Source organism: Sylvia atricapilla, chromosome 3 (genome assembly GCF_009819655.1).
Source record: "Sylvia atricapilla isolate bSylAtr1 chromosome 3, bSylAtr1.pri, whole genome shotgun sequence".
Lineage (NCBI taxonomy): Eukaryota > Metazoa > Chordata > Aves > Passeriformes > Sylviidae > Sylvia > Sylvia atricapilla.
Window position 1 is genome coordinate 80,854,307 of NC_089142.1, and position 26,841 is coordinate 80,881,147.

Below are 26,841 nucleotides of genomic sequence, written 5' to 3' on the forward strand. Positions count from 1 at the left end.
TTATGTGGTTTTTTTCCTTTGTAAAATAGATTTGCTAGTTGTTACATTGCACTCTTTTAATCCATTTGTATGTCTAGAAGACCAGATACTGGTCAGGAAAAACTTTGGTCCTTCTTTTTCCCTTGTCTCAGGATAGCCTGGAAATCCAACACCTCCTATAAAGCTTTGCTTATTTCTACCTATGTGGGGCTGGATACCTGAACACTGAAAATAGGCATATAATGGAGATGCCCTTGGATATACTTCAAATAGGAGGAATGCTGAGAAGGAGTTAAATAGGTATAGGGGTTATTTGCCATTTGGATTTTCCAGCCACCACTTCTGCCTTCTCTCAAGAGAGGTGAGGAGTGCTTCATGGTTTCCTTTCTGAGGAGAATGTTGGGCTTGTTTCTCTACCTCCACCCAGGAGAAAGAGAAAGATGAACTTTGTAGAGAGGATCGAAAATCCATGTCTTATAACTATACTGTGACCTAAATATGAAAGGAGAACTAGTCCTTAATCAATCTTTCCAATGGTCAGGAGAGTTTTGGAGGTGCAGTGCATAACAGATGGGTGCTGTGGGAGCTCTTTTGGGGAGGGGGCAATGGTGCTTACTGGTCAGCATGTGCTTGCCTTGGTAGGAGGAGTATCTTCTCTCAGAGGACATGCTGTCCATGTGGGAATCTTTTAGCAATCGGGATTTTTTATTCTGGGATCACAAAGAACAGTGATTGCTAACACAGTGTGTGAAAGCAGTGAAGTTGATAGGCAGGGAGCACTTTTAGGAAGTATAAGAAACAGATGACTAATGGGGAAAAGGATTGGTGTGAAGGAAATGGAAGGAAGGAGAAGCATTTATCTGTACTTCATAGATTACACTCCTTTCTAAGAAGAGTTCCATTAAGGATGGAATGTGTTCAGGACACTGAAGTAGCAGAAAAGACAGGTAGAGAAGTAATTCTTAGATAGAAATACTAGAGAATGGAACTAGAGAATACTAGAGAAAGGCTATTATTTTCAAATACTTATTTTTGTGGTGTCTGATGTCTGTACTTGTTTAAGGAGATGATGCTTTTATAATAAAACTTTCTATCACTTAAAGCTAGAACTGCAGATCATTTTATATTTGACCAGTCTTCAAACAGATTACACCCCTCATCAGATACACTCCAGTTTTCTTATTTCTCTCTCTTTTGTTAACTTTTTGTGACTAGGTTATTTGGTCTAATTATTTTTAGGACCAAGACAAAAATATTTGGTTGTTCTGAGAAGCAAACTTTTGTGTTTAGTGTCAGAGATAGAAATAAGGAAAATAATTAGGCGGAAATTGCCAGCTCTTCCTTCTTTTTCAAAAGCCTCTTTTTTTTTTTTCTTTTCTTCAGCTGGTGAACTTTTCTATAAATGGAAAAAGTCTGTCTTTATTGTTGGCAGCTCTGCACACCTGGAGTTTGACTGGGAACATGTTCTCAAAAGAGATGCTTTGAAAGGGTGTTACTGCACAGAAAGCTGTATCTCCTCTAGCTGTTATTGCCTTGCTCTTAGATTGAATTAAACCATTCAGTATAACTTTTAATCATGTCAATTATTTTCATAATTCCAGCCCAAGGCAGCTTTGTGGTTTTAACTGGCTTAATCATTCCACATGGCCATGACTTTCAAGGTGTTTTCCAAAGGAGAGAAACAAGTTACCTGGAGAAAGCTTATTAAGCTGGAAAGCAGTGTTCCCAGTGACCTCTTCTGGTTGTTTGGCAGCCCCTGCTTGGCTGCCTGTTTGGAAACAGCCTCCATACCTTGAACTAGAGCATTTAGGGGAGGACAGGACTTCTTTCATGTATGGAAATATGATGAAGAACAGTAGAAGTGTAAAATGCCAAACTAGCCATATCTTTGTTTGTCCTTATATCAGCCAGCCCCTAAAATGCCTCATCTTGAGAACACAGAAAATGTCTCACTGAAACCTGTGACTGAAATTTTTCCCAGAGCCAGGCATCCTGCCCAGCTCCCTCTGCCCTAAACTCTCATACAAAAGGGATGAAGTCCATGAATGCAGAGAGGGCTGGGAAATTATTGGTCCAACAGACAATCTCTATTCTCTACCTGGATATGAAGCCATTGTTGACTTGCACTAGTGTGAAGTTGGAAACCCCAGCCTTGCCCTGCTTTATGCCTCTAATTAAATGCTAGAAAACAACAATAACTCAAAAAGCTGCACTAGACAAAGATTAATCCCATCTGAATGAACACTTTAGTCATTCTTCCATCAGTCTTGCTATGTACAAATTTAGCCCTAAGTCTTTTGTCTTGCTGCATAGTTGTTTTCCTTCTTTCACTTATAAATCTCTCTCAGTTCCTGGCCTTCTGAGGTTTTAGTTGCTAGGCTTACAACATGATAGAGAAACACTATGGGTGATACTTGGGCTAGTGAAAAAGGATAACTTAAAACAGTTTTTCTGGTTTGGTAGCTCCTTAAATGGAAGTTTTAACAGACATCATTATTAGTATCTCATAGGCTGGATTTATTTTTTAGATCAGTAAATGAGCAGCACTTGATCCACAAAGGCATTTTAAAGAGATTGTGTCAGGTTAACTGGCTGTGTTCAGAAGTAGATGTAGTCCCATAAAAATCAGTAGAGGTTACATTGGCAGTAAGAGATTCAGTGTCCATCTACTGTAAAGCTAGAAGAGGGCTGGGCAGGTTCATTCACTTTGTTGATATAATTTCTGTGGTATGAACTGGTTTGTCTCAACATTCACCTTATGTTTGCTGGTGGCAAATTCAGCTCTGAACAAAACTATTTCCAGGTGATCATTTTGATCAGGGAACTGATTGCAAGGGAAGTTTATGTTCAAAATGTAGTGGGGGTCAGGCCAGCCTCCTTGTAAGGCCCTACAGAAGGGTAGGGCAGCTGAGAACAGCCTTGATTTAATCTTGATTTAATTATCCCAGGAATCTACAAAGGTCTGGTGTTTCATGAAGCAGATGGAAAGGCAAAATTGCAAATTAAATGTGAAACTGAGTGTTGATTCTCACTGTAAACTTTTTTTCTGAATTTATGGCAAATGAGGAGCAGTGGAACAAGAAAATGATGCAATTCCAAGCAGTTACAGATCATGGGCTTTTCATTGCATATACTTCTGTGATTCCTGGTGAGCATCTGTTGGTTTCAAAGTGCTTGGTTAGATTTTAACACACTTTCTCTGTTCCTCTGCAGGCCTCTACCCCTGCTGAAGGCTGGTCTTTCTAGAACTGAAGTAAAAATATTCCTGCAAGACTTTGCACTTAAAAAAAGCCTTATGCAAAGTAGCAGGGCCTTTTATAAGGAGAGAGTGGTAATGAACTGCAGTGTATTGCAGGCAGATTTTTAAAGGTATTTAAGTTCTGTAGCAATGGAAATTGAAGAACTAGATGCCTTTGGAAATCCCACAAGATGCTTAACTGCATCTGTAGATGCTTTAATGCGTTTGTTCCAAGTGGTTTGCCTAAGGTTCAGTTAGTCACCACTAGATAGTTGAAATGGGAAACTTCTGCTTCACTGCTGTAGCCATTAATCATTTTTGCTTTCTTTATGAAAAAGTGATAGCAAAATGTAGCTGTTTGTAGAATCCAATGGACAAGGGAAGAAATAGTAGTGATTTATTAAATGAAAGTTCAGCTTTTTTCGGAGTCGTAGACTTCTGTAACCTCATGTTTATAATTATAATGAATGAAGCTAAACTCTCATTGTTTGTCTCTATAATCACCATGTGGTTAATCAAAATTATTTGCTAAATCCTTTTACAGTGTGCTTAAGGGAAGTCTTAGGTAGCAGGTCTTTGAAAGAAATTGATCTCCTCAGTGCATTTTGAAAGTAAAAACATGCTATTATTTCTTTTCTTCTGGTTGATCATAGTTCTTGTTGCTAATTTAATATCTCATTTGAGTGTTTAATGTTTCCAAGTTTGCTTTCTTTTTTTTTTTTTTTATATATATAATCTCATTTGCTTACAAAAACAGGGTGAGTATGAATTCCAGGTGAAATGGGTTTTTTTGTGTTTACAAAAAACAGCAATGCAGTCTCTACAAGTAGCCTTTTACCCTGTTTTCCATCATTACTGCATATTCTCATTTTACTTTTTTTCTCATTATATGCATTTGTTTCTATTAACCAGGATGCTGAAAAATTGGCTGGTGAAGAGCATGCCTGGAAAGAAGTCAAAGATGCTGTAAATGAAGTGAGATATCCAAAATCAAAAGAAGGTATCCTTTCAGTGATAGGCTGCAGTCTGCCATTCAGTTGTGAAAAGATCCCTGTAGTTTGCAGTTCATCTCTTGAGATTGGTTTCCGTACATTTACTTTCTTTTAATGTATTTTTTTTTTAATTCATTTGAGGTTTAAAATGTGTAAAATTCTTAATTGTATCAATAATAGTCCCTGATTACTTGGAATGGAACTGCTTCGTGGCAGGGACAGTAACTACCGAGGACGTGAAGGGATATTTTGGCTCCAATTTAGATTTCTGCTATCACAGCCCACCATTTCATATAAATTCACTTCTAAATGAAAGAAAGCTTAATTTGGAATGTTGTTAATTCTTTGTTGCATTACTCTCAGTGTGAAATTTACAGGTTCTCATTCTTTGCACAGCAATGACAATAACGAGGAAATAATCACAGACAGGTTCACAGCAGATATTATAGCATCATTATAATAAGATATAATAAGATATAATAATAATTGATAATTAGGCAAATTGAATGAAATGATCTTGCACTAAGAAACAGAACTGGAGTCTAATGGCTGTCACGTAGATATTCAGTCCAATTAAAGAAATTGGTGAACAGCAGCAACCAAGAAAAGATGAGCAGGAGAGAGGTGGAGACTTTTTACTAGAATAATACAGTTTATTGATGTCTCTCTTATCTTGGTCTATTCAGTGGAATTTCCCTGACTGGGAATTTGGTCTATTGTGGCAAGATGCCTTACCATTTTCAGAAACATGGACTTTCTCTCAGGCTAGAAAGAATTTAATCATCCAGTACTCCTTTTTGGCAGCACAAAAAACAAGTTTGCATAGTCATATTCCAGGCTTCAAACAAGTGATCACAATTTATACAGTAACAAAAAGCCTAACCCATTACACTGAGTTTTTATCTTTCTGATCCAGAGAGATTAATTTTTTAGCAAAGGGGAAACATTTATCTCACTTTTTTTTTTAAATCACACGTAGTTTCTAGTTAGTTTTAACTTCCTCTGTAGTCACTGGATTGAAACAGACAGTACTTAAATAGATCTTCAGGATCCACATTTCAACCTGCTTGTTAAATAGGCAACCTGAAGTAGCAATAGTTCTTAAACTCTGCAGTCAAAATACTGGTCTTATTCAATGTTCCCGTATTTAATTGCAGGAGAAATTTCATTAATGTACTTTGCAAGTGTCTTTAATTAAGATTACTGATTTAACTGATAACTAAAAATTAATCAAATGCATGGTAATAAAAAGTATCAGGACTGGTTGGAAAAATATATTCTCGTCTGTTCAGCTTCTGTTCTCAGTCATGCACTATTTGAAATGTGTCATCTTTCCTTCCACTGCACCACAATAACAGTGTAAACTGACTTGCAGTGGTTAGTGCAGTATTGGAGAGGGAATTTGGCTTTTTTCCACTTGCCAATAATGAGTAGAAAACAGTCCTGGCAGACTGGGGCACATAGTTATTAATTCCTGCAAATGTAATATTTTTTTAACAAATTAAACCAACGATTTCTACAGTTAAGAAAGTTGGTGACTCCCACAGTCTGACCTACTGATTGCAGCTGGTGCAGTGTTGTGTTGCTAAATTTACAGTTAGAGCTGCTTGGGGCAGTCCTCCTCTACTCCTGGGCAGATGCAGGACAGGCAGCACTTTGGTACTGTTGCAGCTGATGGCATGTTTTAGTTTGCAATTTTACATACCTGCAAATTTGATCCCAAGAGGTTTTGTTATATAGCACATCTGCTATCAGATGCTAGTGAGTGAAGAAAGCAGAATAATGAGAAGTAAAAGCAGACACACTGTGCATCAGCTGAAATGGTAATCTTTCAAGAATGTCAGTGGTTTTTACTTTCTACAAAAATTGCATCAAGTGGAAATAACATCCCTCATTCTTCTGGTTTTTTGTCCTTAATCAGTTGTAAAGAATACATGGATGATTGCCAAAGATATAAAGGTTAAGGTGCAATTTTATAATAACACATTCCTTCCCTTATATGGCTCTTTCCATCCAAGGGCATGAGAGCAATTCACAAATAATTAGTTTAGCCTTGTAACAAGCATGCTATAAATCCTGGCCCATGGTGGTCACATTCTTAAATTTAAGTATGTAAATATTCCCATGTTCAAGACGGACTAATTACTTCATCACAGGTTTGTCATTGTACACTTTAAATTTATTGCTGGATTAGTGTGAATAGTACTTGGAATAATTTGTGAAGATAACAGCTGGACTTCCTTGAGCTGATTGTGTGGAAAGGGCTTTAATGCAATCAATGTTTTCACTTCTCTTGCTTTAAGTCTAATTTTTTTTATTTCATTTTTTTCTTACTTATGAAGTGGTATCTTTTTGGTGTTTAGACTGCTTACATTCTGGGACTCCCATGAACAATCTGGTACAATCACAGATGGTAATATTAATTTAAAAAAATGCAAGTTTGGGGGTTCAGATTAGGTGTGGTCAGAGAGAGAAGAATCCGGTTCACAGAGAAGTCAAATCAGTGTAGAATGTAATGAAAAAAGTGATTTTTGCTAAGGAATATCCAAATAAAGTGAATGCAAAGTTATCTTTCCTCAAAGATAACTTTGAGGAAACTCACAAAAGATCTTGTTGTAGCATTGGAGGTAAAAATCTCCTTTACTGCCAAGATCATTGGTTGTGAACTACAGTCAGACATCAAAACTGTGATGCTTTTTCTTTCTCATGCATGAAACATGCAGCTGTACATGAATAAAAAAAGAAATTGCAGTGCTCTTCCTGACTGTTTCAAGGAGAAAATTAATTAATTTTAAAAAAAGGTTCTAATTTCATGAGAATTCTAAGTAAAAAACTTTGGGCAGCGTAAAAGAATGAGCCATTATATTATACATATATATATATCTTTTTAATTCTTTTCTCTAGCTGCTGGGGCTTTTTAAAACACATTTCCATGGACTCATGCCCTTGGCTTTAAGAACTGGAGTATCTTAAGTAAATAATGTTTCCCAACCTAAATAAAAGTTATTTGAATTTCTGTTATATATTAAAATATCCTTGGAATTTGTCATCTTTTCTTACCATTTATTGCTAAAAGAATGCCTTCTTTAGAAATTGTTTTGCTACATGTAAACAAAGTGCAGTTACCTAAGCTACCACTTCAGCATTCAAGTATGTTTTCAAGAATTGTAGCAGAGTCTGGAATGATGGCAGCTTTTCTATTTTAATGCTTTGAGGCTCTTACTCTTTGCTAAGCAGCGTTTAGGAGTTGTATTTTTTGTTTTATTAAATATATTTCTTTAACTAAGGCCGATAACAGAGTGGAAGCGTGTTCTGGCAAGGTGTCAGAATCTCTTGAGCAGCAACGAGGGTCATCTACCAGATACAAATATCTATCAGCTGAAAATGCTTGACTGTGTCATGGACGCCTGTATTAACCTTGAATCCTGGGACGAAGCATTGCATTATGGCAGCAGGACTCTGGAACCATACAGGTAAGGGATGTAATTGGTTCAGCTGGTTCCAAAGATGGGAGAGAGCTGGCTGTCTCATTAAAAGTGAAGACTGTGCTTCATCTTGATGCTTCTTACTGTTTTTATTTCTTGTGTATATCTTGCACTGCTTTCTAGGTTAGGGAATGAGGCAGAACGCTCATTCTGCTTTCACAGTCAGGCTGAAAGCAAATAAAAGGACAACAAGAACTGTAATAATAATAGCTGATTATTATCTCCTTTCTTTTTCATGTGTTCAGATGCTGCCCCATCTCTGATCAGAAACTGACATCCCATTTCAGGCTCCATTGGCATGAGGATATCAGTGTTTTATGATAGGGCAAAAGTGAGGGACAGGTAGCTGGTTGAAATAATGTATATTCTCCATATACTCTATATATAGGTTTTACAGAAAGAATAAAAAGGTCCTAAGAAATGCAATTTCAACTGGAAATTAAAAAGCTCCTGGTCCTTATTTTGGAAAGAGGTCAAGGTGGTGAAGTACCTGCTTTTCCTCTCTTTTGGTCAGTACTCATTCCTATGCTATGTGCTGGAAGAGTTTCTGAGACTGATGGTGTTTTGTTGATAAGGAAGGATAGTCTAGGAGATCATACATCATGTGGTAAGGCTTGAAATTCATTGAAACCTGGAGCTGTTATGCAACTTGGGTCATCTAGTAGAGAAAAGACAGGGACTTCTGCTTTGGTCTGTGTTCTAAAAGCTTTAGAAGACTCACATCTTTGGGTTCTGAATAGTCGCATTTTTTGTAACTAAATGTACTCCTGTGCTGAGTGTCCGGGTACAATGTCATTCACACGTGAATGTTCATTCTTGGTGAGGTATTTTTTTGAGCACCCATTTCTTGAGCACCCATTTCTTCTCTGCTGGTGCACCACGTGATGTTTCAATACAATGTGTGAGGCTGAGAAGCATGAGGGGTATGCTAGAGCTGAACAATATGCTCTGCTATGAATATGAAAGTTTCAGATGTTACACATTTTCCCTAATCAAATGGAGATGCCATCAGCATTAAGCATTTTGCCTGAGGAAATTCCATATGGCAGCCTGTTTCTGAGTAAAACTCAGGGCCTCACTTGAGGAACAGTGTTTCAGAGCTTTCACTAAAATGTGATCGTGGATAAAACCTGCGTAGGCTGTGGTACATCACAGCTGTGGAGTAGCTCTGTGTTCATAAGAACTATTCATTTTCACAGAGGAGGACATGAGTGCCTAAAAATTTTCACATTTCTTCAGGGTGAAATTCACTTTGTGCATGTCCCATTTAACCTTTTATACAGGGCTTATGTAGTACTGCAGCAATACATGCATCCTGCCAGTGTTCTACATTGTGGCACACTTCAGATGAGCAGAGTAGTCTGCATGTTTAAATATTTCCTTAATAAATACAAAACCCCAAACCTCAGTTGTTTCGGGCTGGGTTTTTAATAAGTTGTTAGCTCAGTTCTTCACAAATTAAAACTGAGCTTTTTTTTTTTTTTTTTTTTTTTTTTTTCAGACATTTCTGAGAGCAAAGATTACAGTGAGACCAAGTGCAGTTTTACCAGATAATTTAATAAAGCTTTCTCTGTTTTGCTTGCTGAAGTGTACCATAGTTTTCAAGCTGTTTAATGCAGCACTTTGGAGATGAAGGATTTGACTGTGCATCCAATTAGTATCTCTTAAGGTAATAATTATTTACATGAGATATTTGACCTTTTTTGCGCCTTGGAGAGCTTGTCGTTATTCTCTCCTCACCAAAAAGCGTTATTTAAGAGAGATTTTCAGTTGTTTCTTTTTCTTTATACCTTCAAGTCATCACTACAAGCTTTGACACACCTGAAACAAAATCCTCAGTTTCTCATTACGGCAAATTGTGCCCTAAGCAGCAGGAGAGCAAATCCTAGGAAATCCTTTGGGATACATTGAATTTCTCCTGTTGAATCAATCTACTGCTTGGCTGCTCCTGCAGTTCCATTATAGCTACCTATTTTCCTTTCCTCAGCTCTGGAAAAAGTATTCATACAGATCTCCACAGGGAGTCACCTGAGAATTCGCGCAGTCCATATAAATAGGAAATCATTGTTACAACTTTAAAGGCTCTGGAGATTTGGTCAGAACCAGGTTTAATTTCAGGTAATGTGTTTATTGTGCATTTTCCATTTCTTTAGCAGCAGGATTAATTTTCAGTGCTGTGTGACACATTGTATCATAATGTATATTTTCATTATGATGGTTGCTGACTTTTTCAGAATCATCCACTTCATGTAAGTGGCAGAAATAGACATCTGAACTACATAAAGCTGATTTGTCGTGCTGAATACCAGGCCCTGTGCTTTAGGTAGCAATAATACCTATAAGGAGTATTGTTCAGGACCTCTGAAATGGTTTTAAGGAAAAAAAAAAGGAAAAGGAAAAGCTGCCTTCTCCTTTTGCGCCAAACCATAACCATCCATTTTTTGTTAAAATGTACAACATGCACTTTCACTGAATAGCCTAAGCCAAGTGTATCTACATGGCTTTCCTTGTAAATGCCACGTTAATAGCCTGTCTGTCCAAGAGCCTTAACCAAAGTTAAGACATTTGCCTAAGTGAAAGCTGCCCCACGTCATAGTCAGCACTCAGCAGCTTGCAAAAATAAACTTCCTTTCAAAAATCCTCATGAGCCTTAACCACAGAATAACAGAATATCAGCAAGAGGTGTTACATGGGTTTGTCGTGTCTCAGTTAGCACATTCACACTCTGGTCTGACTGCTGCTTGTGAAGGATCAGATTCAGAGATACTGAGAAAGACAGATTTCCCTTAGGTCACCTCAGAGGAAGGACCCAGCGTTTAGCCCTTAAATTACTGACAAGGCACATATGTTCTGGGGATTAGGTTTGGGGTATATTTTCCCCTTGTCTCAAGTATTCAGTGCTTTACACTGCTGCCAGAGAGTGGAAAAATGCATCTGCTGTAAAACTCTGCTAGATGTCCTCAGCTATTGAGACAAGGGTAAGAGGAGGAAAAGAAGTAACTATGTGACACCACAGGCCTGCTGGGCTTGCCTGCTGGGTAACACCATGTCACCTCTTCGGGCTCATGGGACATCAGGTCTGGTGAGATTCTGATACAGAGACAACAAAAGTGTTCATTGATTTCTGCTCTCCACTGCTTATAATCCCCTGCTGAATTTCAAGGTAATGTAGAAATCCCACTGATTTTCAGATGGGTTGTTTTAATTAACAACCCTTCATCTCCAGTGCTGCAGCATTAGAAGTAACTGGAGAGCTTCAGTGTTAACAAGAGAAAATTCCCTCTTTCTGTCCCATACAGAAATGTTGTGCAGAAGTGCTGCTCTGGCCCTTCCCCAGCAGCCTTCCACGTCCTTCCCCCTCCTTCCCCTCTCCACGGAGTCAGCACAAAAACAGGGCTTGTGCAGTGTGACTGCTCTGCTTCTGGAGTGGGAGGGACATGGGTAGGTGCAAGCATCCCATATTTGTGTTGTCTATGCACTGTTTGTGTGCCCTTCTACCTCCTCCTATTCTCTATCCCTTCCAGTAATATTTTGTAGTACACCATGACTTCACCTTTCGTCAGTGACTGAGTTCATTTAGGGAACAGGGAAAGCAATCCCACTGAGTGCACTTTTGGATTGCTCTGCAAGGGGCTGGGTTTAAGAACAGTGGCTGGTGTGCTTTTGGGTTTTTTCTCAGAACATGGTTGAATTTTCATTGGGTAATGAAATACCAGCCAGGAATTTTCGATTTAGGATTCTAATTCAATATATATGATGGTCTTTATTTTCTAAGTATGTGAACTTCAATCAAAAGGCAGATTAAAAATTGATGGTTGCTATAGTATCCTTTTCTTGAGTCGTGATCTTGTGAAAAAGCCAAAAAAGCTGTAGAACTTAATATTCTTGGAACAAACTCTGTACCTATTTTCTCTTCTTCAAGAAGGATTTCCAGTAAAGAGTCTGACTTCCTTTTGGTCTCATTTTTCCTGCTTTTTGAATAGATTTAGGTAGGGGGAAAAAAAAGGAAAAGTCCCGTTTTTACAGCTATGTGTTTTGCAATACACAAGTGATATATGCAATGACTGGAAAAAAATTTTTTTAATCAAATATATGTGGTTCTTTACTGAGCTTAGACTTCTGAGTGCTGGCTAGATCTGAGCCACTTGAAGTGAATTTATATTTACACTGAAAGCTAGAGAGCCAAATAATATCCCCAAAACTGCCCTGCAGTGATAACCAGGGCCACTGGGGGATGCTACTGCTTAAGGGTTACAGCCCGGATTCGTCGCCAGTCGGCACCCTGGTTAGGGAAGGTCCCCTGGGGGTTCGTGCGTGGCTGCTGGATTTCTGAACCTGGAGACAGTACTCATTCAGTGACCAAAGTTCAATGTCTTAATCATAAACCATCAGTTGTAAACACAAATCTTACCTCTGGGATCACCCGAGAGGGAGAGAAAAATGTCAAGGTGGAGAAAGCAATTTAAAGAAATAAAGAAACAAAGAACAGAAAGAATTAAGTCTTCCTTATTCGCTTTGCTGGAGTTTTAGAAAATGCCCATGGCATTTAATGTTTAGAGCAAAATGTGTCAAAAGAGGAAAACACAGTATAAATAAGAAAGTGTATTGTCTCTGATAAATTATAGGTAATTCTTCCAAAAGACAGATGTTTGTAGCAGTTTTGCACTGGTTTTTGCTTCAGTGTACCTATTTTGTTCATACACAGGGAGAATGTTTTTCGCTGGGCTGTTATGTTTAGGAATCCATTAAAACTCTTCTGCAGCCCACTTCTGTCTTCCATTCCTCCCCTCCAGTCCCAAGAACCTTTTCCAAAAAATGAAAAAGAAGGGTTTTACATCTGAAGTCTGGTGCCTAAATTATCTATGACCTGATCAATCCCTTTCCCATATAGGAAGTGGATTTTCTGTTTTGCTGGTTGCATAGCACCATCACCTTCATTCCTTTGGTTCTTTCCTTGTTATTTTTCTTGTATGTTCCCATTACAACCGTGACTTGTCCCCCAAAGTGATACTGCATAATCTACCTTTCTTCATTTTCTACCTTTCTTCATTTTCACGTATTGTGTATATGGGTAGAAATTCCCACTATTCTCTCCAGTCATGCCAGCTGTTTTTTGGGTGTAATTTTGATGTTACTGGCTTGTCCAATACACTTTATCACACAGGAGTAGAATGTCAGCAACAGCAGTGTTAATTTTCAGTACCTCGTTCAGCGTATACCACATTTCTTAGGCTAAGATTTCCTTATTTAAGGAAATATTTAACTTATTTAACTTCACTGCAGTAAGATTTTTGGGTCAGTGTATGTCCAATAGCTTTATATTTGTATACTGGTGCTTACTATCTTCACATTTAGCTTCTAGTTTCAGGTTTAGTTTCTAGTTTCATCTTTCACTTATGGCAAGAGCTATTTGAATTTGAATTTTACAGATAGTGATCTCCTGGTGATGTTAGTGAACTAAATCACTAAGTTTCCCAGGGTTGCGTATTTCTCTGACAGAACTACAAGTGTTGATTTCTTCATTTCTCAAATAGCATTTCCAGGTGTTCTTAGATTTCACAGATCTTGGAAGTTCTATGTTCTCTGTAATGATAACTTTATCTGCAAGGATTTCTTTTGGGGTTTTTTTCACTGTAGGATCACTTTCAGATTAAGATGTTAGACCATTCAGAGGTTCATGCTTTATCTCGAATAAGGATTTCAGTCCCAGACTGTCTGCCTACCAGAGCCAAAAAATTCAGTTTGGTTTTGGTGTTTCTTGGTTTGTTTGCTTTTCTTTTTTACTTAAGCAGTAATAGTTGGTATTTCTGTCTTGTAATCAGGGTATTCTTGGTATTTTTACGTGCAGGCTTACAATTTACAAAGTAAGGACTTACGCAGCCATTACCTGAGCTCTTTTCATAAAACTGCTTGCTATTACACACTAGTTAAAGGACACGCATTAAAAAAATAGAAGCAAGTATAGGCATGAGCAGATATTTCAAAGACTTGTGTGCTGTGAAAAAAATGCAACATAGTTATTCAGCTGGAACAATTTTGAGAACCATTTCGAGGAATTCACAGTGTCTGCATGGATTTTGCTAAGAAGAAAAGGGTGGAATGGATGGCATACAGATTCTAAGCAAAGGTTTGGTTAGGATGTAAACTTAAATGGGGTTGAGAAGTGATTTCAAGAGAGCAATTAACAGTTAAAAAATAGAGACATATGAAACATCTATGGAGTTTTGGATTCCTTTCACAGTAACCAAACATTGCTTTGCAAGAGCTATTTTAGAGGCCAAAATCACGGTGAAAGGGAACAAAAAGGGAGGAGAGCCACTTCAAAAGAGAGATAAATTACAATTCTATCTCTGATGAAAGAGGAAAAAAAAAAGAGGGCATGAAGGAAATAGGAGCAGAGAAGCTGTAAGAAATGATGCATTATCAGAGGCGAGAATTAGGAAGAGTCTGATTTTACTCATAAAATACCTATTTCTTTGTTTGAATAAATTGTCAATTTGACTTGAAGAAATAGAGAGAGGAGACTTGGCCGTACTTCCAAGGAGGAAATCAATTGAGAATTTCTCATGGTGGAGATACAAACAGTAGTGAATAAGTAAAATTGTGGTATTTAAGCAAGAAAACAGAGATAATAGGGATAAAGGCTGAAAAAGATGAAAAGGCAGTATTTTTTCCCTACTGAAAAATCAGAAAAGTTACAGAAAAGGAAAACCATAGTCAGGAGGAAGAGAATATGAAAGGAGCAGTGGATAAGGAGAGCAAAGAAATTGAAGAATGTAGTTTGTTTAAAGGGTGAATCAATGTGAATGGCCAGGGAGAGTGAGAGATGGGAAGGTGGTGCTTTGAAGAGGAGTGTGCAGAGCCTGAAAATCAAAGGAGGTATTGTCAAACAAGAACCGTGACAATGAATTACGAAGTTCCTAGGGAGATGATCCATCTAGCAGGGAATCCAAAGAATGAAGGTCACAGAGATTCTGCAGTAAAATAGGTGATGCTGAGTAAAGCTGAAATGTCACAGAGTGATATTGACAGGAAAAGGAAGAAAAAAGAAGAGCAGGCAGATGAGACGAAAATGTAAGTTACTGCAGTGAGCAAATCCTAGAGACCACACAGTTAGTGATGTGATGGTAGAGCTCTTGAATTTGCCTGTTGTTGAGTGAAAGGGCTAAAATGTTGTGGAAGATGTAATAAGGAACGCTTTACTTGGGTATACCTGAAAACCAGGAATATCTCTTTTTTGGGTGCATAATGTTACCTTTGTTAACAGGTTTGTGCATACTCCTGTCCACCATACCAAATCTCTATGAACTGTATTTCACTCGACCTGGTCGAGGTCTGTTAATCAGTTTTCCTTAACCCCATATAACCAGAAAATTCAGTCCTTCTATACAAAGAACATTGGAAGTAACAAAACTAATTCTAAATTATTTAATCCTGGTGTAAGAACCATTAGGATAGCACTCTGCCTTGTATAATTAGCAGCAGAATTGCTCCACAGGGAAATGCTGAGAATACCAACTACTGCTCAAACATTACTTGTGGTACCTAATAAAAACAACAGCCTATGGCCTTCAGAAATTCAGTCAATGCCTAAACTTTTTTGACTTACCTGGACAACATCTAATCTTGGATTATGCAATTTCAAGTGAAAGAGTTGATGTTGTGTTGACTTTTTGGCCATTTGTAAAACCTTTCTGCATGTATTCCTTTGGCTGGCATGAAAGGTGCTTCCTTTCCACTCTGGTTTTCTATTAGAAATTTTATCTGCTTTAGGCTAGAATCCCAACCGCTATCTGCTGGTATCCAGCCCTGAGATGGTTTTCAGCCTTCAGATAAACCAGTTCCATGGTTAAGGAGGTGGTTCAGTGCTTCTCCTCTCTTTTTCTCTTCCCCTGAGTACACTGGAGCCTCTTTCCTTGGGTTCAGTTTGTCATTTTATCATCAGACAAGACACAGAAGCCTGAATCAGCTTTATTTATGTGACTTTGAAGATGAAAGTAGGAAGGAAGAAACAAAAAGCAAATTATTTTGGGTAGAGAGCAAAACAAAGATGGTAACTGATTTCAAATGCTGGAAGGCTAAAAAAAAAAAAGGCAGGCTATAGTGCTGTTAAGGAAAAGGTTCACAGAAACAGAAAGAGGCTGCCCAAAGAGCCATGAAACCTGATGAAAGTGAGAGCCAGATAAATGTATCGAAGAGGAAAGAATCACCCTCAGAAAATAGTCCAAGTCCACTGATTAATAATAAAAGATATGTATTTTCAACCAAAATAAAGTCATCTTCAAGGAATGCAATGCACACATGTCTAGTAAAGGGAGAATATGATATAGGCAACCAAAAAATATGACAAGCCTAGAAATATCAAAATTAGGGTGAAAAAGCCTTTTTTTTTAACTCCTCCCCATAATCACAAAAGATCAAAAAGGGAAACGGCAAAGAAAATGGGTAGTTGCCAAAGAAAATGGATAGTTGCAAACACTCTCCTAAGAGGAAAATCAGCCTTCTCTAGCTGTGCAGTGGTAGAGAGGCTACGGTGCTCTTGGAGGATACGGTTGATGGGCTGCCAGAAGTGAAGATAAAGTTCTGGAACCAAAGTTCTGGAATCAAAGAAAAAGATGTTTCATTATAGAAACATCATGAATTCATTTACATAATAATTCAGGTATGTTGAATGATGTACACCAAGGATATATTGTTCTTTTAAGGCTGTCCAACCTTTCAGAAACCATCTGAAAACTGGCAAAAGTGACAGCCAACAAGCAGAAGCATCCTGAACCAGGTCTTTCTACTTGAATCACTTTTGATGAAATAGAAAAAAAGAAAGAGAAAAGAAAATATTTTTATGCAATAGTGTGCTTGGCAGACTTTGAAAAATGGAATTAGATCCTGCTTTGCTACAAAAAAAGTCTCAGTATATAGTCATAAAAAGGAAAAATATTTAGGAGGTTAATTTTCTCAGCATAGAGGGAATTTCAAGATTTATCATGGCATTTTGTGAAGTACTTCACTTTAGATAGTGGCACAAATTATATGTTGTAAAAATGCTTATGTAAATACAACTGGAGACCTTGCTTAAGAAGAATGGGGAAATGCTGCATGTTGTAGTTTAAGATGTTCTGAAACGCAGACATTGTGTCCCATGAAATGCAACACAACTCAAATCTTACCAAAAAATCACAGAGTAACTTACGACCAGGGGAATGCCCTACTAATTAGTTGCATGGTCTCATGACCATAGCTAAAGATAAGTTATCTTAGATATTTGTCTCAGTACTGCACCAGCATAATGTCTCTTATTTTTCAAGGGATTTCAAAATGCCTAACCAAATTGGGTAATACTACCTCTACCAATTCAACATCTCAGAATTTTGAGATGAAAAACAGGTTTACATGCTTACAGTAAGATAACATCCTGAATGCATACTCAAGCTTTATCTGTTGCTACCTGTCTGGATTCAGTTCATCTGTGTATTGTCTTGCTGGCAAATTTGCAGTTCAAGTGAGCTCTACCAATGCTGGATGTTTATCAAGAGATAGTATTAAATTGTGTTGATTGCTTGTGTCAGTAGAGAAAAAAACAGAGGTGGAGGGGGTGGGAAGTGTGAGAGAGCATCAACCTTAATCTGTGACACAAAAGTATATTGACTTAATTAAAATTAAGTTTTATTAAGTACTCCATGCTTTCAACCCTCTGCCTTGCTCTGAGAGCAGCACTGTCCCAGGGAAGTACTCCTGACTTCTGATACCTTGAGGAGAACAAGAAAAGTGCAGTGGTTAACCTATGATGTGTTAAACTATGTCCATCACAGAACAACCAACTCCAGATATTGCAGTGGGACAGGACTTTTCCCATCTTGTTTGCAATGGTGAGGACTGTCACTGTCCTTGATCCTTGCATCTGAAAAACACCCGGGCAGAGCATTGACTGCATCCAGTGACACTAAAAAAAACCCTCAGAAAGTTGCAGTCAGATTCTGCTAAGCTAAACTAGAGAAGAGTGACAACAGTCTCTCATAAATTAAAAGGACACATCTTCATGGAAATCAGGGTTGGCTTGTAGATCCCAATCTCACCACAGCACTCATCAACATGCCATTCACTGGCAAAAGCACTTCACTGAGAGTCAGTCTTTTCTCCCAAGTAACAAGTGGCAGGATGAGAGGACCTGGCCACAAGGTGAACCAGGGGAGGCTTAGATTGGATACTGGAAAAAATTTCTTGACTGAAAAGGTGGTCAGGCATTGGAATAGACTGCCCAGGGAAGTAGTGGAATCCCCATCTCTGGTGAGGTATTCAAAAGCTGTGTGGATGTGGCACGTGTGGATATGGTTTGTTGGTGAACTCTGCAATGCTGGATTAACAGTTGGACTCAATCTTAGAAGTCTTCTCCAAACTTTGTGATTCTAAGATTCACTGTTGGTGATCATGGTGTGGTATACATAGTGGGGGAATCCGTCTGCCTAGGGAGTGAATTACTGAACTTTCTTCTATGGAATCTATTTCAGTGGTCAGAACTGAATAAATATTTACCAAGTTGAATGGAGGGGGGAATAATTTACTTACAATTTTCCTGCTATTTGCCCCAAAAGGCTATCCCTTCTTTTTTGTGTCCTGTATTTAATCATCAAACAAGATAAAGTTCTTGACTGCTCTGAAATAATAGAACTTGGTTTACATCAAGTAAGGATGCAAGGGATTTTCCATGAAACTTCCCCTTTCTCCCAAGCACAAATGCAGACATTCATGGCGTATGTTCACGTTTGCATATACTCATACATTCCTCTTGCTGTCACTGCTTCCTAACCAGGTAAATGCACAATTAATTGGGTTACTGATACCTTTAGAAAGCTGTGTTGTATTTTGCTTGTTTTTCAGTTAATACTGGGTTTAATATATTAGTTCCTGTCTTTGCAGTCCTTTTACAGAGATTTCTTTGTAATGGATTCAAGCAAATATACACATGCTTAGGCCAGACAAGTTGCATTCCAGTAAACTGCGTGTTCCTTTGGCCCTTTCTGCACACTCCTCAGATGGCTCATCCCTGGCTCTCAGGGCTACCCATTGGCAAATTTCTGCTTACTTTTGTTTAACTGAGGTTGACAAAGTAATTTGATTTCCAGGGTCTTTGGCAGTGCTAGTGACAGAGACAGCTTAAATAGAGATACCTTAGCCTGTTCCTGAAACAGAGTTAGTGTGTTGTATTCAAAGCCATAACACTACCCCAACTTGTGATTAAGTGCTTAGTGAGTTCCATTTCCTTATAAGAACATGTGTAAGAACCCAAGAATGTATGCCACAAGTGAACTAAGCATTAATCTGTCAGCAGCTTAAGTGTGTTTGGGATAGTGCAATGGAAATATGTGGTATAGTGACACAGTGTTTGTTCTCTGGGAAGCATTTAAGAGCAGATGGAACCTGTAAAACAGATTGATCTATGGAAGTGTGCAGCTTCTATCAGATTTGCTTGATGCTTACTTGTTTTAACCCAAATAAACACAGGCCACATGTGTTTTAATTTTCAATAAGGTGCTGGTAGCTACATGTGGGGGAGCCCAACATTAATAAGTGCACAGAAACTCATCAGGAAGGGACTTCTTTTTAAAAGGCGTGCTTCTCTCCTAAAATAATTAGATGAGTAAAAGTTAGCATATAATTGAGGATATATCCTATGGAACTGAAGAAAAAAAGATGGAGGATTCTACACCAACATGAAGAACACAATGCTGGAGTCTCATTACAGTTAAATGGGAAATTAAGTCCATAGCAGGCATGTCTTAAAATTCTAGTATAAATCAATAAAATCTATAAAAATGAGGTACTGTTGTATGGAAAACACATAAAAATCTGTAACAATTTTTAATTAAATCTAAAGCATCCTGCATATCTGTTGAAGCACACTGTAAAACTCTGCAGACAATGGTTATGGTTGCAAGTTGAATTTCACTAGGGTATGTATGTAAGGAAGACATTATTCTGCATCCCTAAAGCTGACTTTCTGGTCTCTTCCACCTGCTTATCTGATGAAATAGTAAATCCTACGTCAAGGTCTGGATGACTCTTACATTTGTGCAAAGCTTCACCACTACTTTAGGACATTGAGTTGTGTGCCACTGCAGCAGCAACAATTTTGTTTTTCTGTTTCAGAATTCGGATGAAGTTGAACCTTGGCATGGAATTTGCAAACAACTTACACTGACATCTAATTTTTTTATACTGAACTAAATCAGTTTAATAAGTTAATAAAAAGAAAGGCTAGATTTTCAGAAGCTTGGGGTTTTTTTCATTTTTTGGAAGCAAGCGTATCAATGTATCTTCCAAAATTAAAAAGAGTATGTGGATTTCTGCCATCTTGCCTTCTGTCTAGTGCAGAATTTCTGTACCTGTAGCACAGATCTTCTTTCAGCTGATTGTGAGAAATTTGCCTGGGGTGAACAGAGTAAAAAATAATATTAAAAATGTGTCTCTGGAAATATAATTCTACTCTTGTGAATTGTATGTGCTGCAGTCTTCAGTTAACTTTAAAACTGCATTTTATATGTTCTTCAGGGTAGAATATATAATATTCTGTTAAGCTATTTTGCATGTAGTTTTGGTGAGGCACATCTTTAGTGTGATTTTGAAAGGCTCAATAAAGGTCATATCTCTTCTAATCTAAGGGAATCTTGACTATGCAAAATATGGCAAAATGTGTACAGCTGCACAGAAAAATGCAGACCCGAACCCTCAGTTGTTCCTACAGCAATATTGTGTCATGAATATTCTTTCTACCCAGAGCACAGGAGAGCAGAATGGCAAGGTCCAGGGACATGCCATTAAAGAAAGACTCCCAGTAAGAGCTTGGTCTTTCAGCAACCACTTAGAAATTAAAGACATTTCAATGTCAGTGAGGCTTCTCTGATTGTGTTATCAGTGTGTGTACCTTTGCTTGTTAGTGCTACCTAGCAACTTGGATAAAGACAGAGATGTCAAAACGTAGGAGGTTCCTACAAGTCCATATAAGATAGAGGCCACATATAGAGTGCCTATAAAGAGAGAAGTTGTTTAAGCTCATGTTTGAATGTATGAGTAGACACCAAAATATCCACATAGCCAAAAGTTTTTAATGTCCTGGTGGAGGTGAAAAAGCTGCACACCTATCTTAGCATAAAACAACCTTAGCACCTTAGCACACCTATCTTAGCATAAAACAACTCACAAGGAGTTTGGTAAATTTAGGTGCTCCTACAACTAGTTGAAAGCTGTAATTCTGCTGCTCATGTCAGTGGCAGAAGCTAAACCCCTGTCACCCTTACTGAGGAAAGGGAGAAAGTGCAAAGGATGTAAAAGAGCCATAAATAGTAGCCAATATATTTCTTTATTGTGACCCCCATATTTCTCTTAGAAATTATCAGAGCTCAACATCTGCATTTAACACACATAGTGCGCCATGATGTTGCATCTCAATGAATGCTTTGGATTAACAGCATTTACACAGTATCAGTGAAAACATTTGCTTTCCTCCTTGCTTTTTGTGCTATGGAATTGTGGATTTAGTATGTTTTAATTTTTTTTTTTTTTTTTTTTTTTTTTTTTTTTTTTTTTTTTTTTTTTTTTTTTTTTTTTTGCTTTATTTCTAATGTATGGAGGAAAAAAACCAAACATGGTAAAAATGGGTAAATATTTTAAACCCAAGGAGAATCTGAAATTGCATCTGCCATTTCAGTGTTACTTGAAGATCATGTGGAAGAAAAAGTCATTGCATACACAGCAGTTCTTAGTACACTGCCTGGATGAGGTTGAGAGGTTTTGTTGAGTCTGCATTCTTTCATATATCAAAGTCAACACAATCTTTGGCTTAAGTTTTTGGAAAAAATTCAAGGCCATCAGGTGGAATACTTGGCATTGTTGTAGTTATTGGCAACGTTCTCTTGGCTTCCTTAAGGACTTGAGTTTCATTTCTTGTGCTGGTTCTAGATCAGTCAGCTGTAGATGATGGATGAATCATAGGGAAATATCCCCGGTGTTTTTAGAGCTGTCAAGTCTCTCATGCCAGGTAGGAAACTTGGTCTTCTGACCTTTCCTTTGTACTCCCCACCCCTGGTGGAGTGGCTGTTGCTTGTCTTCTCTGTATCTGTCACATCTGGCAAAAGGGATCCCTGGGAAAAGTCAGCTGAAATAATTTGTCTCAAGATAATTGGTTCTCCAGGAGCAATGCTGCAGCAGGTCCTCCTCTCTTACATGCCTGTAAGTGCAGTCAGTCACATGCTCACACACTTGTCCTCCTGTGCGTGAATCTTGTCTGTGTGGTTCCTGTCATGTGCTACTCTTCCTCAGATCTCTATGGGAAAGTGCACTTTCATAAATTCAAGACCTGACTCCTGTCACATACATAATTTTTAAATTAGCTAACTTCTCCGTAAGTGAGCTACACTTACCGCATTTGATCACTGCAGGAGTTTTTGTTACAATATGTTGACAGATGTTTCTCTTTCTCCTTGAGTTCAATGAATCTGCTCTTTGATTTTAGCGTAGACACATTTTGCATTTTTACTTTATTCTCAATAGTTGAAGATACCTGCTTTTCACAGCCTGATGGAGATAACAAATTATTTTTATCGTGTAACGCAGAAAAGCAGTTACTTAGATAGCAGAGAAAATTTTGTGAGCCATCATTATAACACACTTCACTGTGTAATGGACCTTCTTATGCAAAGCAAAAGGATTTTGGATAATGAAAGAAAGAATCCAGCATTATCAAGACTTTTTTTTTAGTTACAAATCTATAACTTAACATCAGAGACAAAATATACTGAATGAGTTCACAGAAATAAAAATTGAATTTATAGTTAAAAATTTTGAAGCTGTTCAGTACAATGCTTTCCTTTTGAAAAGCACATTGTGTAGTGTGCTTTTCAAAAGGAAAGAGTTTGACACAAACTGTGAAAGTCCTTAATGAACTGGTATTTGTGTACTTAACATTTCTCAGAAACTTTTTTTACAGGGAATTGTATTGGGCCAGAAGCATCCTAATGTTGTGTATCCATTTATCCATTGGTGTGATGGTGGATACTTAAATGGCTGCCACTTTCTTTACTCTTTCACAGCTCTACAGTGACTTTATTTCAAAGTATTTTTTTTAAAAGCAGAGAGAGAATCTGGTGGATCAGAAGGACTAGATGTAATGATACTGTTTGACTTAGAGTATTGGGAAAATGAAGCCAGTATGTCCTTAGAATAAATCCAGCCTCTGACTGATGTGCTGGTAGTTTGTTGTTTGTGGAAGTGTTGTGGATGGCTCATCACAGTCTGAAGGAGCAAGCCCTGATTTCTGTAGCATAATTTTCTTGCTTTATTTTTAATAACTGCCACCATTGCTCCTTCTCTAATGTGAAAATATCTCCAGTTTTGTCTGCTTTGTGTCACTGCAACAGGCAGTGTTTCTTCCCCAATGCCAATCTCTGCGTGCCCTTTGTCCAAGCTATCACTGACCTTTAAGTTTCTGCTGATACAAGTCATACCAGGCCAGAGTCAAGTGATACATATGTAGGATATATCCCAGCCTTCTGTGTCTAATAAGAATACTACGTTATTCCAGAAAAAAAAAATAAATAGACATGCTTTTAAGAATGTTGTCTGGTTTATTCTCCTCCTGGAGTCAGCTTGCTAACAACAGTCACCCAGGAGATCTGTTTTTCTTCTTTACATTCAAATGTTTGCCTTTTGTATGCCACAGATTTTTCCTGAAGTGCTATCCATAAATGTACAAGCATAGAAAAGCTGGCTGCAGACATGTGCAATGAGCATATTGGAAATTTGCATTTTGTGGACTCCTCAAATCACAGGATTTTAGAGACCAACTCACTATGCTCCCTGTAGCCTTTCACTGCTTGTTAATGCACAGGTACTTCATGATAGCTATGATCAACACCGGGGTAGCTTCTGCCTGTCAAAAGCTCCAGGTATTTTAGCTCTAAAGGAAAAAATACCACCATGCCAGTGCTCAGCCACTGAGTTGTTCACTGGCCTCCAGAGCTAAGGGAGCAGTTTTTCCATTAGATTTTTGCCTCTGACTGAATGACTTTTTTATGCTGGTTCACTGAATGATAAGGAACTGAATGGTTCACTACAGTGCAGCATTCATGCAGTGCCTGTTACACATCAGAGAATTTACCGGAACTTTCTAGAATTTTAGATGGACGTAATGAAATTTATAGTGCAGAAACCAGAGTTTCTCAGGAGCAGATTTTATAACATTTCTCTTGCGTGCATTCATCAAATATATCTCAGGGCAAAGCTCACATTGTGTTCTTTACCTTGGGGAATGTACTACTGGTATCTTTATCTTCTGTTATCTTGGTGTTTTAGATTACCAGAACATCTTTGAGATTTCTACTTCAGTGCCAAATTTAACTAAAATTGACCAATAGATTCAGAAATTACTAGAGAAGAACAAGCAGACAGATGATGGCCCCATAAATCTTGTTATCAGGCTGAAAAGGGGATTTTTTTTTTCCTTAGTGTCTCAGAAGATAAAGCCAGCAGGTCAGGGAAGGACAGGCTAACAGTAAGATAGAAGGTGACCAGGATATCAGTTCTTTCCAGCCTTAGACAGTCTGTGTGCATGGGTGACAGGTCACCAATTCCTACATGATCGAAGCATTATCCAGGAACTGTGACAAGGAGGAATTACAATGAGGGATTTTTTGAAATCTAACAAACCAGTTTTATGGATGTATGTAGGAAGCATGCCTTCCAGGTATGGGAAGGGCACTGGAGCTGCAGCAGGGAAAAACTGAAAGTTTAAACTTGGTGGGGGGTTTTCCCTATTAGTGTGGCTGAGCAATGACAACTGGACATCTGAATTTGTTAGGTACCCTAGCACTGCTCAGGTAGCTTTAGCTAATCAGTCTGTTGACTGCAGTGCAGCATCAACTTCTTTTTTCAAAGGCAATTTTGGCACCTGCCAAATCTCTGTGAGTTACTCTCTTTTCCATATGGCATTGGTCTCACATAACACCAAACACTGCCTTCCTATTTCCCCACATTCCTTCCCATCTCAGGATGCCTTCCCAACTATAGGCATGTATTTTATTTTCCAAATGCCATCCTTTTTCTCTTAGAAGTCAAACTACAAGTGACAAGCAGCAGCACAGGATTTTTCTGCCTGCCTGTGTTTGCCCACAAATAATATCACCACTTCCACCTCCCAGATGGTGTCTTGCTCGAGATAATACTCACCTAACCTTTGGATGCTTTCTCAACATTTAAAATTGAGATATTTAAATCAAGGGGAGAGCCTTGCATAACCCAAAGCAATCCTCAAGGGACCATATCCTAGGAATTCTATATTAGGATAAACCACCATCTTGCATTTTGTAGTTCTCAGTGATGATTTTTCATGAGCTGAATGTGCCACTCCCACACAACATGATTCAACTCAGCTGGAAGTCACTAGCCTCCATCAGTGTTATTTAAAGTGGGCCTAAACAGAGTAAATTATTAACAGAACTGAGAAAGGAATGAATATCAACAAATTTATTTCCCAAAATTACTTCCTCCCTTGCCTTCACAACAGCTATGATCATATGTACAGCTTTCTCAGATTTATTTTTAGTAGAGTTCTTTAAATGAGTGTATTTTAGAATATTTTACTATGTGACTGTATTGTGAACCTTTAAAACTCAAAGCTCAGTTTTTATCCCTCAGGTAAAAATGCTTGCTACCATACTAGCTGAGCATTGAGGCACTTCCAGCCAGATGCTGGTGTTAAAAAATGGAGGTAATTCTTTCTCAAGTTTCTGCACATGCACAAAGTCATCTTGGAATTCTTACTAATGGCTTTAATTATGAAAACCAAGCTTTAATTTTATTAATTCACACATATGACTGGAATATGCATGCTATGAATATTTATTATAGTAGAATTCAAGTTGTCATTGAGTGTAAAAACAAAATTAAGGACCTGATAAATTCAGTTAAAATGCAGACAAGTATGTTCTACTTCATTGCAAAGTACAGGATATTTTGTGCTACTTCTAGCACTCTTCTGAAATGAGGAGGAAAAAAAAGAAGCAATATATACCTTTCCAGATGCTCTTTATATGGTCAAATGCTTGAAATATTTACTAAGGGTTCTTTTTTACTAAATGTAGATTGATTTTTTTTAACCATATGGCCTAACTTGCTGTACAGTCTCGTTTACAGATCTAGTTTACCTCTCTTCTGTGTTTTCAGCCCTGTTACTTCACACTTTCTGTGTGGTTCCTGACTTCCAGACGTACCCAAAATACCCCACCTAAGCAATTTATTCTGAAACAGCTAGAAGAAAGGAAAAGCGTGATGCGGTGTGTTTGTGCTGGATGCAGTGGTACCACTTGGAACAGAGATTAAAGTAGCAATACAGATGTTCAAAATCCCTTAGCTAACTTCTGGATGAGATCAGGACAGTAAAAAAATTTTCTGTTGAGAGTGAAAAACCTGGTGTTAGAGATGAGAAAATTGATCCAGTAGTTGCACGTGCTGACATGCAAGATTGCTGACTTGGGTATATTTTCTTGGCCTGTCTGCCCAAGAAGACAGAAGTGGATGTGTGCAGGTGAATTCATGACCCCATCGAGGAGAACTGACAGTGGCCACTCTCTGCTCAGTAAACAAGGCAGGGGAGATTTGGTAAATATTCCAGGAAAGAACAGGCTGCATTTTTATTCTGGAGTTTGAAGATCTGTGAATGTTTAGCATTAGAGGCAGTATGGATCTTCTAGAATCCCTAAGTTCTGGTTCTTCTTTTTTTTTCTTTGTCTTGGTACCTAACTCAGACATAGACACATTTTGGATCACATTCTTTTCTCTCCCAAATTTTTTTTATACTCCTCACTGCTTCTTTGACTCTGAACTATTTATCTTCATTTCTTTTCCTCTCTCTGTTCCTTGGTGAACAATGAGTTAAGGAGTGTCTGGGTGGGTAAATGAGGGGGTGTATTTCTGTAATTTATTCTCCTTTATCCCCTATTTTCTCAGCAACTTCAGAGTACAAGTATGTGTCCTCACCTATGGCCTCTCCTTTTACTACAAGGGGCAGAAAACCAGTCCTCCTTCCAGTAGCTCCTGGGGGAAAAGGATGAAGACTCTAGAACTGAACTTTTCCTTTGTCTAATGAAAAGGTTGCCCC

At 38.1% G+C, this 26,841-nt stretch overlaps 1 protein-coding gene across 2 annotated transcripts in view; it reads left to right on the plus strand.

Moving 5' to 3' along the window:
• The window catches only part of SMYD3 (SET and MYND domain containing 3), a 384,383-nt gene that overhangs the window by 331,265 nt on the left and 26,277 nt on the right, over positions 1–26,841 (plus strand). For both annotated transcript variants that reach the window (XM_066315957.1, XM_066315958.1), the window contains 2 exons: positions 4,130–4,217; positions 7,508–7,682. In XM_066315957.1, coding sequence (XP_066172054.1) covers positions 4,130–4,217; positions 7,508–7,682 — 263 coding nt within the window. The remainder of the gene's footprint in view (positions 1–4,129; positions 4,218–7,507; positions 7,683–26,841) is intronic.